Here is a 14,078-nt window from a genome sequence, read left to right on the forward strand (position 1 = left end):
AGTGAGTTCCACAGGTGAGGGGCCACCACTGAGAAAGCCCTGCTCCTCGTCCCCACCAGCCTCACTTGTGACAGTGGTGGGGTCGATAGCAGGGCTTCCCCAGATGATCTCAGACTCCGAGGTGGGACGTAGAGGGAGAGACGTTCGGACAGATACACTGGACCAGAACCGTACAGGGTTTTGTAGGTCAAAACCAGCACCTTGAATTGTGTTCGGAACTGAATCGGCAGCCAGTGGAGCTGGCATAGCAGGGGGGTGGTATGCTCCCTGTATGTCACTCCGGTGAGCAATCTGGCTGCCGCTCGCTGGACTGGTTGAAGTTTCCGAACAGTCTTCAAGGGCAACCGCACGTAGAGCGCATTGCAGTAGTCTATTCAGGATGTAACAAGAGCGTGGACCACCGTGGCCAGATCAGACTTCCCGAGGTACGGGCGCAACTGGTGCACAAGTTTTAATTGCGCAAAAGCTCTCCCGGCCACCGCTGAGACCTGGGGTTCCAGGCTCAGCGATGAGTCCAGGATCACTCCCAAGTTGCGAGTTACCTGTGAATTTGCACATTGTGGTATTCCTGCACCCACGCAGGCCAGCTTCGGAACCTTCTAGAAAGTTTAAAAGAATTGTATCCCCCTCTGGGCTCTACCTCCCCCTCCTCGGGTATATAAGGCCCCTGGGTGGAGCCAGCCTCCATCCTCTTCCGCCGCATAGCAGCCAGAAGAAGTGGCATGATACCTGAGGGGAGGAAGGGAGGGTATGTGCGAATTCACAGGTAACTACTCAGGAAACCACGGTTACAGGTAAGCAACCTTCCATTTCCTGTCGTAGTTAACTGTGAATCGCACATTGTGGTAGACTAGCGAGCTATACTACAGCTGGCGGGATCATGCCACTGCCGAGAACAGCACCGCTCTACCAAATCTTGCCTCTCCTCTTGACACACAGTCCAACTTATAGTGGGAAACAAAGGTGGAAGGAGAGGCCCAAATGGCAGCCCTACAGATCGTCTCCAAAGGAATACCCTTCATGAACGCTGTGGAGGCTGCTACAGCTCTCGTTGAGTGACCCTTGATCTGATGGGGCAAATCCTTGCCTGCCAACCTGTAAGAGGTACGAATAGCAGAGACAATCCATGCGGATAATCTTTGAGATGAGACTGGAAGACCCTTCGCATCTTTCCGATATTTTACAAACAATCTAGGGGATTGTCTGAACCCAGCAGTTCTTTGCAAATAAAAAGCCAGAGCTCTTCTAACATCCAGAGAATGTAAACCCCTTTCCATGGGAGTCTCCGGATTCTGAAAGAACGCTGGTAAGACCACCTCCTGGGACATGTGAAACCTTGTAGCTACTTTAGGTAAGAAGGCTACATCAGTATGAAGTACCACCTTATCTTTATGGAACCTAAGGTAAGGAGGGTCTACTCTGAGTGCACACAGTTCACTGGCTCTTCTGGCAGACGTGATAGCAACTAGGAGACCACCTTCCAGGTCAGGGAACCCAGATCTGCTGTAGCCATAGGTTCGAAGGGAGGTTTTGTCAGGGCCGACAGAACCAGTTCCAAGCTCCAAGCAGGGGCAACCGGAGCCACTGGGGGTGTGATATTTCCCAAGCCCCTCAAAAAACACTTAACCAGTGGGTCAGTAAAACATGACGGTAACCCCACCTTTCTCCGAAACCATGAAATGGCCGCGAGGTAACACTTAATGGAAGAGTTAGAGCTTCAGGAATACCACAATGTGCGATTCACAGTTAACTACGACAGGAAAAAAAAACATTCAAAAATAGTAAAGCAGAAACAAGAGCAGTAGCAGCAATTCAGCAGATCAGAAATGTCTATTGCCAGCAGTTGAGAGATTGAGTTTAAGCAATTCAGGAGCAGAGTCAAGCTTAAAAGTTATAAAAGACGTTATTCAAAGAATCACATATCCAGTTAGGAAAATTAACAGGACCTTGCTGTCTAACTATCTAACTCGCAGCAGACATTTTGTCTCTCCATGTTCACAGGAGAAGAACAAAATAAGAACAAATGGATGACTCAGGCTTGCCATGTGCTCAGAAAAAGAGGTGTGTCCCTGAAAAGTATCAGTCTAATAAGAAAGATGGGGAGGAGAGAAAGGAGGAAAGGCAGATGGAGAGGCCAATGGGAGAAGGAGTTTTCCTTTTCAACAAATTCATCTGCCTATCTAAGTGAGGACGACAAGCTTGTGCCAGGACGTTTCGATAATAATAATAATAATAATAATAATAATAATAATAATAATACAAGCACTTGAAAATAAACTTACCTGCACCATCATCCAATAGCTCTAACTCTACAAGGTAACCAGTTGTGGATTCAACCGTGGCCATAACAATGGCTCCTATAATTGGCAAAAATCCTTGGGTGACTTCTGCATAAATGATCGTTGGATTAGGAAAAGTGTTGTTAGTGTTACTCATGTAGGACTTCACAGTCACTGGAGGAACAGTGGCAGATGCAGCTCGGGTGGTGACCGTTATTGAAATGGCTTGAGGTGCTGTGTCATTATTTTTAATTGAATATGCCCATTCTCCTGTCTGCAAATCAAAGTGTTGAAATATGAAATCTTGCATGTAGAACTTCTGGAAATAGTTATTTTCCATTTATACAATCTGTCATGGCGTTTTATCTGCAGCTAGCAAAGCTGTAATTCCAGCAGCTTTACAAGACATAATGTATATTTAATTTAATAACCCTTATATATAGTCATTTTAATGACTGAATATTAAGCTAAACATACATATGTATGAATGTTCATTCAATGTATCTAAAATAAAATGGAAATAAAACCCATTTTTTACCTTTGCAGTTCCAGGAATCTTCAGCCTAGCTGTTCGGATGTTGGAATTTTCAATTATAAAGTCATTATTTTCATACTTTCTTCCTCCGGGATCTTTCAGGGAAATTTCGGGTGGACTTGTGCTTGAACTCCATGTAATCAGAAAGAAAGTGTCATTTCCCACAGTTTTATCAATAGTAATAATACCATCTAGCAATCTCATGGAAGTGATGTCTTCTGCCTTACTTTCAAGCTGTTGGGGGGGGGGGGGGAAGGGGGAAAGAGAGAAGGAGTGTTTTAATATAGTGGAAAAGTGAGCACACAGACATCCCCCTCATATGTGTGTATCTTTGTGTGATCAGGACATTGGCTCAGTGGACTCTATTTGCACAAATAGGTTGAAATCCAGCCCGCGGCATGCAACAGTTGGCTTTCCCTCCCCTCTTTTTTACATCTTTGCCCAGTGACAAAGGCATTTTTTGAGTGGTTTTCCCAGTACTGTGGAGCAAGTTTTTGTGGTTTGTGGACCTGAAGCAAAGAGAAGGGATTGTCCAGTTGTGCTGGATTCTGATCTACAGGCAGAAGGCTAGTTGAAACAGATATCCCACAACATTCCACCAGATATAAATGTTGATATGGCAGCCATGCTCCAGCGCCCCGACAAGGCGGTGATCCTTTGCTGGAGCATGGCTGCCATACCAACATTTATATCAAGAGAAGGTGGCGAGACTATACAGAAGATCTGTATAGGAAGGATAATAATATCGAGGATAGTTTTGACGGTGTGGTGAATGAATTAGAACCAGACATCCTGAGGAGTGAGGTTGAATGGGCCTTAAGAAGCATTGCTAACAACAAGGCAGCAGGAGACTGCGGGATCCCAGCTGAACTGTTTAAAATCTTAAAAGATGATGCTGTCAAGGTGATGCATGCCATTTGCCAGCAAATATGGAAAACACAAGAATGGCCATCAGACTGGAAAAAATCAACTTATATCCCCATACCAAAAAAGGGAAATGCGAAAGACTGCTCCAACTTCCGTACAGTGGCCCTTATTTCTCATGCCAGTAAGGTAATGCTCAAGATTCTGCAAGGAAGACTCCAACAATACATGGAGCGAGAGTTGCCAGATGTTCAAGCTGGGTTTAGAAAAGGCAGAGGAACCAGAGACCAGATTGCCAATATCCGCTGGATAATGGAGAAAGGCAGGGAGTTTCAGAAAAACATCTACTTCTGCTTCATTGACTATTCTAAAGCCTTTGACTGTGTGGATCATAATAAATTGTGGCAAGTTCTTGGTGGGATGGGCATCCCAAGCCACCTTGTCTCTCTCCTGAGGAATCTGTACAAGGACCAAGTAGCAACAGTAAGAACTGACCACGGAACAACAGACTGGTTCAAGATTGGGAAAGGCGTACGGCAAGGCTGCATCTTCTCACCCAACCTTTTTAACTTGTATGCAGAACACATCATGCGATGTGCGGGGCTTGATGAATGCAAAGCTGGGGTGAAAATTGCTGGAAGAAACATTAACAACCTCAGATATGCAGATGACACCACTCTGATGGCCGAAAGTGAGGAGGAGCCGAGGAGCCTTCTAATCAAGGTGAAAGAAGAAAGCACAAAAGCTGGGTTGCAGCTAAACGTCAAAAAAACCAAGATTATGGCAACAAGAATGATTGACAACTGGGAAATAGAGGGAGAAACCGTGGAGGCCGTGACAGACTTTGTATTTCTAGGTGCAAAGATTACTGCAGATGCAGACTGTAGCCAGGAAATCAGAAGACGCTTACTTCTTGGGAGGAGAGCAATGTCCAATCTTGATAAAATAGTAAAGAGTAGAGACATCAGACTGGCAACAAAGATCCGCCTAGTCAAAGCCATGGTATTCGCTGTAGTCACCTACGGATGTGAGAGCTGGACCTTAGGGAAGGCTGAGCGAAGGAAGATCGATGCTTTTGAACTGTGGTGCTGGAGGAAAGTGCTGAGAGTGCCTTGGACTGCGAGAAGATCCAACCAGTCCATCCTCCAGGAAATAAAGCCCGACTGCTCACTGGAGGGAAAGATACTAGAGCCAAAGTTGAAGTACTTTGGCCACATCATGAGGAGACAGGAAAGCCTAGAGAAGACAATTATGCTGGGGAAAGTGGAAGGCAAAAGGAAGAGGGGCCGACCAAGGGCAAGATGGATGGATGGCATCCTTGAAGTGACCGGACTGACCTTGAGGGAGCTGGGGGTGGTAACGGCCGACAGGGAGCTCTGGCGTGGGCTGGTCCATGAGGTCACGAAGAGTCGGAGACGACTGAACGAATAAACAACAACAATGGCAGCCATGAGGAGATTTGTCACAGATTCCATTTTGTCAGCACTGAAATAATATAGAATCACAGAGTTGGAAGAGACCCCAAGGGCCATCCAGTCCAACTCCCTGCCATGCAGGAAAAGCATAATTAAAGCACCTTCAACAGAGAGTCATCCAGCCTCTATTTAAAAGCCACCAAACAAGGAGCCTCCTCCACACTCTGAAGTTCTTGCTAATGTCCAGGTGGAATCATTTTCCCCTGTATTTTGAACCATTGCTCCAGGTTCTACACTCCAGGGCAATAGAAAACAAGTCTGCTCCCGCCTCCTTATTGCATGTTTTCAATATAAAAGTTGTGATTCATTTCAGGCTTTATTCCAGACTTTATTGGCATTCCCCAAGATGCTAAGCCTTAGGGCAGTGGTTCTCAACCTGTGGGTCCCGAGGTGTTTTGACATACAATTCCCAGAAATCCCAGCCAGTTTACCAGCTGTTAGGATTTCTGGGAGTTGAAAGCCAAAACATCTGGGGACCCACAGGTTGAGAACCACTGTCTTAGGGCCTATCCAGATAGTCCTTAGGGCCTATCCAGATAGTCCTTAGGGCCTATCCAGATAGTCCTTAGGGCCTATCCAGATAGTCCTTAGGGCCTATCCAGATAGTCCTTAGGGCCTATCCAGATAGTCCTTAGGGCCTATCCAGATAGTCCTGTCTCAGTTTTATTGCAGGGGTCCTAATGATGCCTCCAGGAAAACTGAATTCATTTGGAACAAAGACTTATGGCACCCGGCAAGTTTTTTAAAGCTTTAAGGGGTTATTTTGAAAGGCTTTGGGTGGCTGCATGCCATCCCCATATTTACCAGGATGACATGTAGACACCTCCCCCCTCCCCCCAGGGTCTAGTGTGGAAGTGACCTTCCACACTAGATTCGGCACCCTGGATAACTCCTTAAAAGCTGGAATGGGTTCATTGCTCCAAATGACATAGGAGTCATCAGCTGCCACTGTCTTACAGCTAAACATAGCTAAACTGTTGAGCAAGCACACCTAACACCTAAGAGCTGTTGCAAATGAATTCCAATACCATTACTTCTAAGCTGACTTAAGCAATATTTTTTTCTGTATTGCTATACTTTCTGTGCTTATACATAATTCCCATCTATAAGGTCTTTGAATTTTCAAAGTGAAAGATAGAAATATATAAGCAAATATACAAAATGCTAAACACCTGAAATGGGATTGGAAGAATAAACAAGGTTGCAAATTAGAATAAAAGATAATATTTTTTCAGAATGTTTCAAAGGCATATGCTAATTACACATTAATCTACTGCAAGAATTACACATGATAACAGTAATATGCAAAAATTAAAACAGGTGAGATCTCCAAAATGATGCATTACTGGGGTCATTTAATGATCTAAAGCACATTTCAGTATGCACTAAAAATGTATAGCATGTCTGTTAATAGAACTGAAAAAAGCAATGGTAGCAAAAACTGGACTATGAAATTGTTGTTGTTGTTGTTGTTACGTTAGCCACATACCCTTATGGCTTGTAGTGGGGAGCTCTGGTTTAATATTTGCTCACTATCTAGCAATTGCAAACTTGCTGCTATTTGTCATTACAGCTACCAACAAACCCTACTTCCTTACAAATCTTTGAAATACAGACCTGAATAGATTGTTGAGTGATATCTCCACTTCCAGATGAAATCTTACTGAAAGCATCTATGAGGCCGTTGGAGCTCAAACTATCTGTGGCATAAAATGTCATGCCTCCTGAAACGGGATTGGAAGAATAAACAAGGTTGCAAATTAGAATAAAAGATAATATTTTTTCAGGCTATATAGCCCGAAAAAACCTACAACAACCCAGTGATTCTGGCCATGAAAGCCTTCGACAATAAAAAGATAATATGTTTGTAGTAGTGAAATCAAAATAACTTATACAAGAATAACTGCCCTATTCTCCAGCAGCCCAGTGTTCACATCAATGGTTCTCACGTCCTGTATCTATTCCAAATCCTCATTTTCCTCCATTTTTAGTTTAGATTGTGAATAAAAACCAGACCTATCTGTTCTTAGAAAAGCATCGCGTACATCCTGAGCTCCCTCCCCTCTTCAATCTCTCTCTCTATCCCAACACACAGACACAAAATATCACTTCATTTCCCAACTGTATCTCGTGTTGTGGGAAACTGAAAAGACCAGGCGATATTATGAAGAATCACACAGAACAAACTCTTCCCATATTTTGGTCCATCCATGTCACCATGACTCCCATGTCAGTGGAAAGCATGGAAATATCAGCAGCAAGGATGTAAAATATGAAGAAAAGGATGTGGGTTTTAAAATGGTGCATTTCTGAATTAAAGGTCTAGACTCAAAACAAATATAAGAAATATAAGGTGGTAAGGTTCCTCTTCCCAGTACACTTAAAAATATTGTTTCTCAGGAGTCCAGATTTAAACTCCCGGATCAGCATCAGTCCATTTCTACAGCAGAGATCTCCAAGGATGGAGAACCCCCAATAAGATGGCCAAGAAAGGTTCTTAAGGTAATAAACAACACTGCTTTAACAATGAAGAAGACAGATTGGTGTAAAATTATTTTAAAGCAACAACAAGGGTCACCACAGAGCTCCCGGTGGCGCAGTGGGTTAAAGCCCTGTGCCGGCAGGACTGGAGACCGACAGGTCGCAGGTTCGAATCCAGGGAGAGGCGGATGAGCTCCCTCTATCAGCTCCAGCTCCTCATGCGGGAACATGAGAGAAGCCTCCCACAAGGATGATAAAAACATCAAATCATCCAGGCGTCCCCTGGGAAACGTCCTTGCAGACGGCCAATTCTCTCACAACAGGAGTCACTCCTGACACGACAAAAAAAAAAAAACAACACAGTCCCAATACGGGAGGAGGGGGGGCACTGACGTGAAGAAATCTAATGTCATTTATTCAATCATTTTATTTAATTTGCACCCTGTCTTTCTCTCTGTCTGAGATTCAAAGTGGCTTTCAAGATGAGCTAAAACAGTAGATTCTACCAAAGATGAGTGGGAGGGGAATAATTGCATGGAAAAACATTAATTTTAGACAGTTTAAAAAGGCTATTGAAATGATAAAAGATACAGCACCTACATAAATAAAAATGTAATGTTAGTTTGTGGGATTAACATAACTCAAAAACCACTGGACAAATTGACACGAAATTTGGACACTACACCCCTAATAGACCAACAAGTGACTATCATTGATAAAACCCCACAAAAAAATAGAAAGGACTTTAAAAACCCCAAAAGCTAAATGACAATACAGTGCATGTGCAAAAATGACTCTTCTGGCCTCACCCCCCTCCTGCGTGAGGGAAAAGAAAGGAAACAGCAGCCGAGAAAGGGGGCGCTTGAGAGAAGGTGGGAAATGTGGTCCGTTGATCCCTCTTGCTTCCCTGAGATCTCAACAGATATGCCTACATTGCTGATGAGATCAAAACAAAGCCTTCACTTAAAATATCTTAAAAGGCAGACGGGCTCATTTTGAAAGAAATGGGTTTCAGGCAGTCTGGTCCTTAACATTGTGATATTGAGGGCCGTTCCACACAGCCCTATATCCCAAAATATCAAGGAAGGAAATCCCACATTATCTGAGTGTGGACTTAGATAACCCAGTTCAAAGCAGATATTGTGGGATTTTCCGCCTTGATATTCTGGGTTATATGGTTGCGTGGAAGGGCCCGGAATGAATCACTTGTATCAATCTGTATCGAAAGAGTTCCACTACGTTTTTCTTCTCAGCATCTTATGCTCATCTGTACTCTCCTTCAGCAACTGGGCATCCCATTTGGTTATTATGACTGCTAAGAATTGTTCCATGTGAGGATCAAGTGAGAAAGACATTGTGAAGTACATTGACACAATGGTTGGGTAGCAACCTACCCAGCTGGCATTAAAGAGCACAGAAGAAAAAACCTTTGATACTTGGCTTGCTCATTCACCTGTCATGTCTGCCAGCTTTTCTAGATCATTTGAAGCCGCTGAACCAAAAGCAATAGTATGAATTATAGCTCCACTGTTTTGAATCTGAGAAAGACAAGGGCTTATGTCTGTACCTTCACCATTTGTCAAAAGCACAATTTCACAGCCTTCTGAATTTGGATATTTTCCCGTAAATATCTAGATGAAAAAGAAGACTTAGACTTTTAGCAGTGCTGGAAAAAAATGTAGGAAGCTAGTTGTTAGAAAAACATTTCAACAATTTATTGCATGATGAGTTTTACGCATGAAACAAGGACGAACGAATGTGCTACTTGTAACAGATGCAATGTTTGATGAGATAGTTGAATATGATAGAATGCCAGTTTTGTTAAATTAACAACATGGAGCATTTCTCCACAGTATGGATCAGGACAGCCTTCTAAATAGCTCTTCACAAAACTGATTCCCCAGCTCTTTCTCCCTAGCTGTTCTTCTGCTACAACTCCCATAGCAGATTCCTGAAGTCTCCTGAAAGACAAGAGTCTATATGAGTGGACATCAAAATTCCCTTGACCAAGCCTGCACAAAGTGGCAGTAATAAGGGGCTGAAATTAAATAGGCTAATCCCTCAGCGTAGTGGTGAGTTGCAATCCTTTTCTGAGAAAAAGAAGAAGTGGCTCAGCTCTTGCCTCCACTGCTCTTCCTTTCTCTTTACCTCTGGGTTGCCTCATTTGTGAGGGCAGAAACTTAGCTAATCTATGAAAACATCACAACAACTTCATAATGAAGCTATGTCTCTCCCTCATAAGTGAGGGAAATGAACAACACAGAGTTGATGGTTTTTCCTACTGGGGGAGAAAGAGATGACAAAGGAGTCAAGTTTCTCACAAGCCCTCACAAGCGCATGGTGCTGAGTTGGCAATTTTGTCACCAGATGAAAAGGAGATAACAGAGCAACTTGCAGTTTCTCAAGTCGCTCCTGACACGATTTAAAAAAACAAAAACAAAACAGAGGTGAAGTGAAAAGAAGACCAATAGAAGGAAGAACTGAGTCCCTTCTTCTTTACTACCTCCTTCTCCCTCTAAACTAGTGTTCTCAACCTTTCTAATGCTGCAACCCCATAATACAGTTCCTCATGTTGTGGTCGCCCCCAACTATAACAGTATTTTTGTTGCTACTTCATAACTGAAATTTTGCTACTGTTATGAATCATAATGCAAGGTGTATTTTCATTCATTGGACCAAATTTGGCCCAAATACCCAATAAACCCAAATTTGAATACTGGTGGGTTGGGGGTTTTGTCTTTTGGGAGTTGTAGTTGCTAGGATTTATAGTTCATCTACAATCAAAGAGAATTCTGAGCTCCACCAACAATGGAGTTGAACCAAACTTGGCACACAGAACTCCCATGACCAACAAAAAATACTGGAAGGATTTGGTGGGCACTGACCTTAAGTTCACCTACATCGAGAGAGCACTGTAGACTTAAACAATGATAGATCTGGACCAAACTTGGCACAAATACTCAATATGTCCAAATGTGAACACTGGTGGAGTTTGGGTAAAATAGACCTTAACATTTGGGAGTTGTAGATGCTAGGAATTATAGTTCACCTACAATCAAAGAGAATTCTGAACTCCACCAATGATAGAATTGGGCCAAACTTCCCACACAGAACTCCCCTGCCTTGAAGGGACTCGCTGGCGCAAGCCTCCCTCTCACCTCACATGCTCTCCTTTGCCTGCATATGCACACCATGCTGCCATGCACCAAGCACGACTTCTCTCTCCTCCCCACTTGGAGTCTCAAAAACAGCCTCCCCCTTGGCAAAGAGTGGGGGAGGGCTTTTGGTGGGAGTATTCACTGTCTGTTCCCAAAAAGGAAGAGAAGGACAGGTGAAGAGATCTTCAGCCTTCTCTGCCAAAGAGGTTCCTAAAGCCATCAGAAATATGTGTTTTGCAAATTGCTACTCTGCTGTTGTGCTGCATGTGACCTCCCTCCTAAGGCTGAGGCTCAGAGCCTCTGCAGGCTGCATCCAATCCAGCCCCCAAGCAACATGTTGTGCACAAGCGCCTTTCAACAACATACTAAAAGAGAGAGAATCACTATTGCTGGAAACACACAGGGATATTCTATGTCTCTTTCAGTCAGCCTTCATAGATTAGGATTCAGTTGCCAGGCTTTAAAATTCCCTTGAGTGCTCTCCCTTGGGTTCACTTATTTGGTAGAAGTATGTGGACATTGCAAAAATTCAATTGCAGTAGGGTGGGATGTACCCAATGCTTTTGAAAAAAAGTCCACCTTCACCTGAAATCCTGAAGTCACTCCCTCACATATGTTACTATCTCCAGTGGCTGTGTTAGGAAGAGAGCTTGTAAGACTTTCGCGCACATTGTCATTGACAACCTGTTGCAACCTGGCATTGATATTTGCTTTGGTATTGAATGTTACAATTCCAACCCAGGATCCTTTTTCAATAATCTGGAGAAGAAATAGTTTTGCAGCTTGGTTCATCCGACCAAGGCGACTGTCCTGCATTGGGGGGTGGGGATGTGTGCATAAGACAAAATTAATTAAATTTAGAAAATTCCATGAACAGTATGTATATTCTACATAATTTTACCCATATTGCAATTTGGGGCAAAAACCAATGTGGAACGCTTTTCCAATATAGTATCTTCATTGCTTTGTTCATTACATTCTCTCTAGTCTATTGTCCTTATCAGTCACATTTAAGAATGTAGCTAGTGGCTCCTGTATCAGTGGAATGGAGTCATTAGCCTTTATTGGTTGCTACACTTCACCTTACACACACAGAAAGATACGTGGCCACTTTCCAACACTTTCCCTTAGTTTGGACTTTTACAAGACATCCATTAAAGTATCTATTAATGTTGCAAAGCCCTCTTCTCTCTATTCTTCAAAGATCAGTGCTTTGAATCGTTAATATTAGATCTACAGGCAGTCACCAAGTTACGGACAAGATAGGTTCTGTTAAGTCTGATCAGAAGTTGAATTTGTATGTAAGTTGGAACAGGTCAATTTTTAAGTCTATTTCCATATACACACACACACACACACACACACACAAACATACACCTTTATCTGATTTGTCGTTGATCCACTCCTTTGGGCTTCACGCAAATCTATGATTTGTCAAAATATATGATCCTGTCTAGATGAATAGCTTAAATTCAGATAATATTTTGACTTTGGTATTTTAGTAATTAAATTTTGTGGCAGTGTTGTTCGGGCTGCTAGCCCTTATGTCCTTATAGCTGCTTGTCCTTCCGTCAGTTCCGAGGTTCAATCTCAACTACTGGTGGACAAGACATGAATAAGCTGTGTCTTGCCTGTGTCTTAGCACTTCCCTATGCACTTTGGATAGCACAGGGAAGTGTTAGCACTCATGTTGTGTTTGTTTTGCTACCTGTGCCCTGTTCAAAAGAATTTACCTCACTTTCTGTCCCTGTGATAACTTGTGAAAACAAGGACTGTTAATAAAACTTCAATAGAGAAACCTTTTTCCCATGATAACTCTTTCAGGAGTAAATTTCCTTTCTGAGGGGTAGATTTCTCTCAGTTCCTGTTGTCTCATCCCGTCCTTAACTATGAGTTAGGTGTAAGTCGGATGTTTGTAACTCAGGGAAGCACCTTTGATCTGGTTCTTAAACATCAAAAGGTACTTTCAATGAAATATTTTTCTCCTGTGTTGCCCCTGAATTCTAGTGGGAGAGATCTGAGGCACCTAATACTCATGGGCAGATGTTCCCACCGCATCCTAGGGACTCTTCTTTCCTCCTGCCCCACAAATCTTCTGACAATAAAGCAGTTCGCCTTTTATTCATAAATGAGGTTTGCAAATATTCTAGCTGTTTATTACCAAAGAGCTGGATCATTTATTTTACCCATTTGGTATCAGAGGCACCTTTAGAGGAAAGAAATAAGAAAGTCACCTCTGAGTATTCCTTAGAGAAGAAACCCTATGAACTTCATGGGGTCACCATAATGCAACATGTGACTTGAAGGCACATGCACACATGCAACATCACTGGGTTGATATCCTTAGAACCAGTGGTTGATGTTAGCTGACATATCTAAACGTTACTTTAAAGGAGGTAGCTATAGTGACAATATTATTTGGGAAATGACATTTAGCACATGTTTGGGAAACTTAGCACCTTGAATAGCTTTAAATTTTTGGCTAAATCTGGTGGACTCACTACTCGACTAAGATGGAAACCACCGCCTAGGACAACTCTTTTATACATATCCATCACTGTATCCAGAATTGCAAATCTAATCAGATACAGAAACAGTAGCCTCAAATAACGGGAGACAAACTTACCCGTCCCATAGCCGCAGAAGCATCAAGTACTAGACAAAGTGCTCTCTCCTGCATTTTCATCAAATGAATTACAGGGTTAGGAGGAGGAGCACCTAATGGACGTGAACTGGCGAAATCAGCGGAGCTCGTAATCACTTCCCATGTGCTTTTGTAGCTGCACATTTTGTTCTGCATGTTTGGCGCCATAAGGTTATGATTGCTTTTGTCACAAAACTGAGATATCTAAAAAGGAAAAAAGAGTAGGGCATGATTGCAGGATCATTAGTTAAAAACAACTGTTCCCAGTTTATAAAATAATAGTACAAATATGGAAAATCTGTGCCACACAAACAAGCTATAGAGACTCTGTGGATTTTTAGTTTGAAATATGCTATGTCCTCAGTCATATAAAATATAAAATGTTCCAGTTTACCTAAAGTTCTGAAATCCCACAAAAAAAAACTACCTCAAAAAAAAAAGAAAGAATGAAAATGGCACAGGAAGGATGGGGGAAATATAAGAGAAGGAACAAGAGAAAAAGGAGATGGTAAACATGACTGAATATCTGTGATTATTAACCAAAACATCTAGAGAGCTCTACTTCCAAATTTGCATTAGTTGCAGAATTTCATGCTGTTGTCGCCTGAAACAATGAAACAAGATTCCATTTGGCAACGTTGG

The 14,078-nt window shown here is 42.6% G+C and overlaps 1 protein-coding gene across 1 annotated transcript in view; it reads right to left on the minus strand.

The window, feature by feature from the left end:
* LOC137096965 (calcium-activated chloride channel regulator 1-like) overlaps positions 1-14,078 on the minus strand; it is a 37,657-nt gene that overhangs the window by 13,350 nt on the left and 10,229 nt on the right. The window contains exons 6-11 of the mRNA XM_067467781.1: positions 13,419-13,640; positions 11,378-11,602; positions 9,088-9,265; positions 6,771-6,877; positions 2,818-3,048; positions 2,283-2,553 (exon numbers count right to left, since the gene is read on the minus strand). Of these exons, the coding sequence (XP_067323882.1) occupies positions 2,283-2,553; positions 2,818-3,048; positions 6,771-6,877; positions 9,088-9,265; positions 11,378-11,602; positions 13,419-13,640 (1,234 nt within the window). The remainder of the gene's footprint in view (positions 1-2,282; positions 2,554-2,817; positions 3,049-6,770; positions 6,878-9,087; positions 9,266-11,377; positions 11,603-13,418; positions 13,641-14,078) is intronic.

This window comes from Anolis sagrei, chromosome 4 (assembly GCF_037176765.1).
Source record: "Anolis sagrei isolate rAnoSag1 chromosome 4, rAnoSag1.mat, whole genome shotgun sequence".
NCBI lineage: Eukaryota > Metazoa > Chordata > Lepidosauria > Squamata > Dactyloidae > Anolis > Anolis sagrei.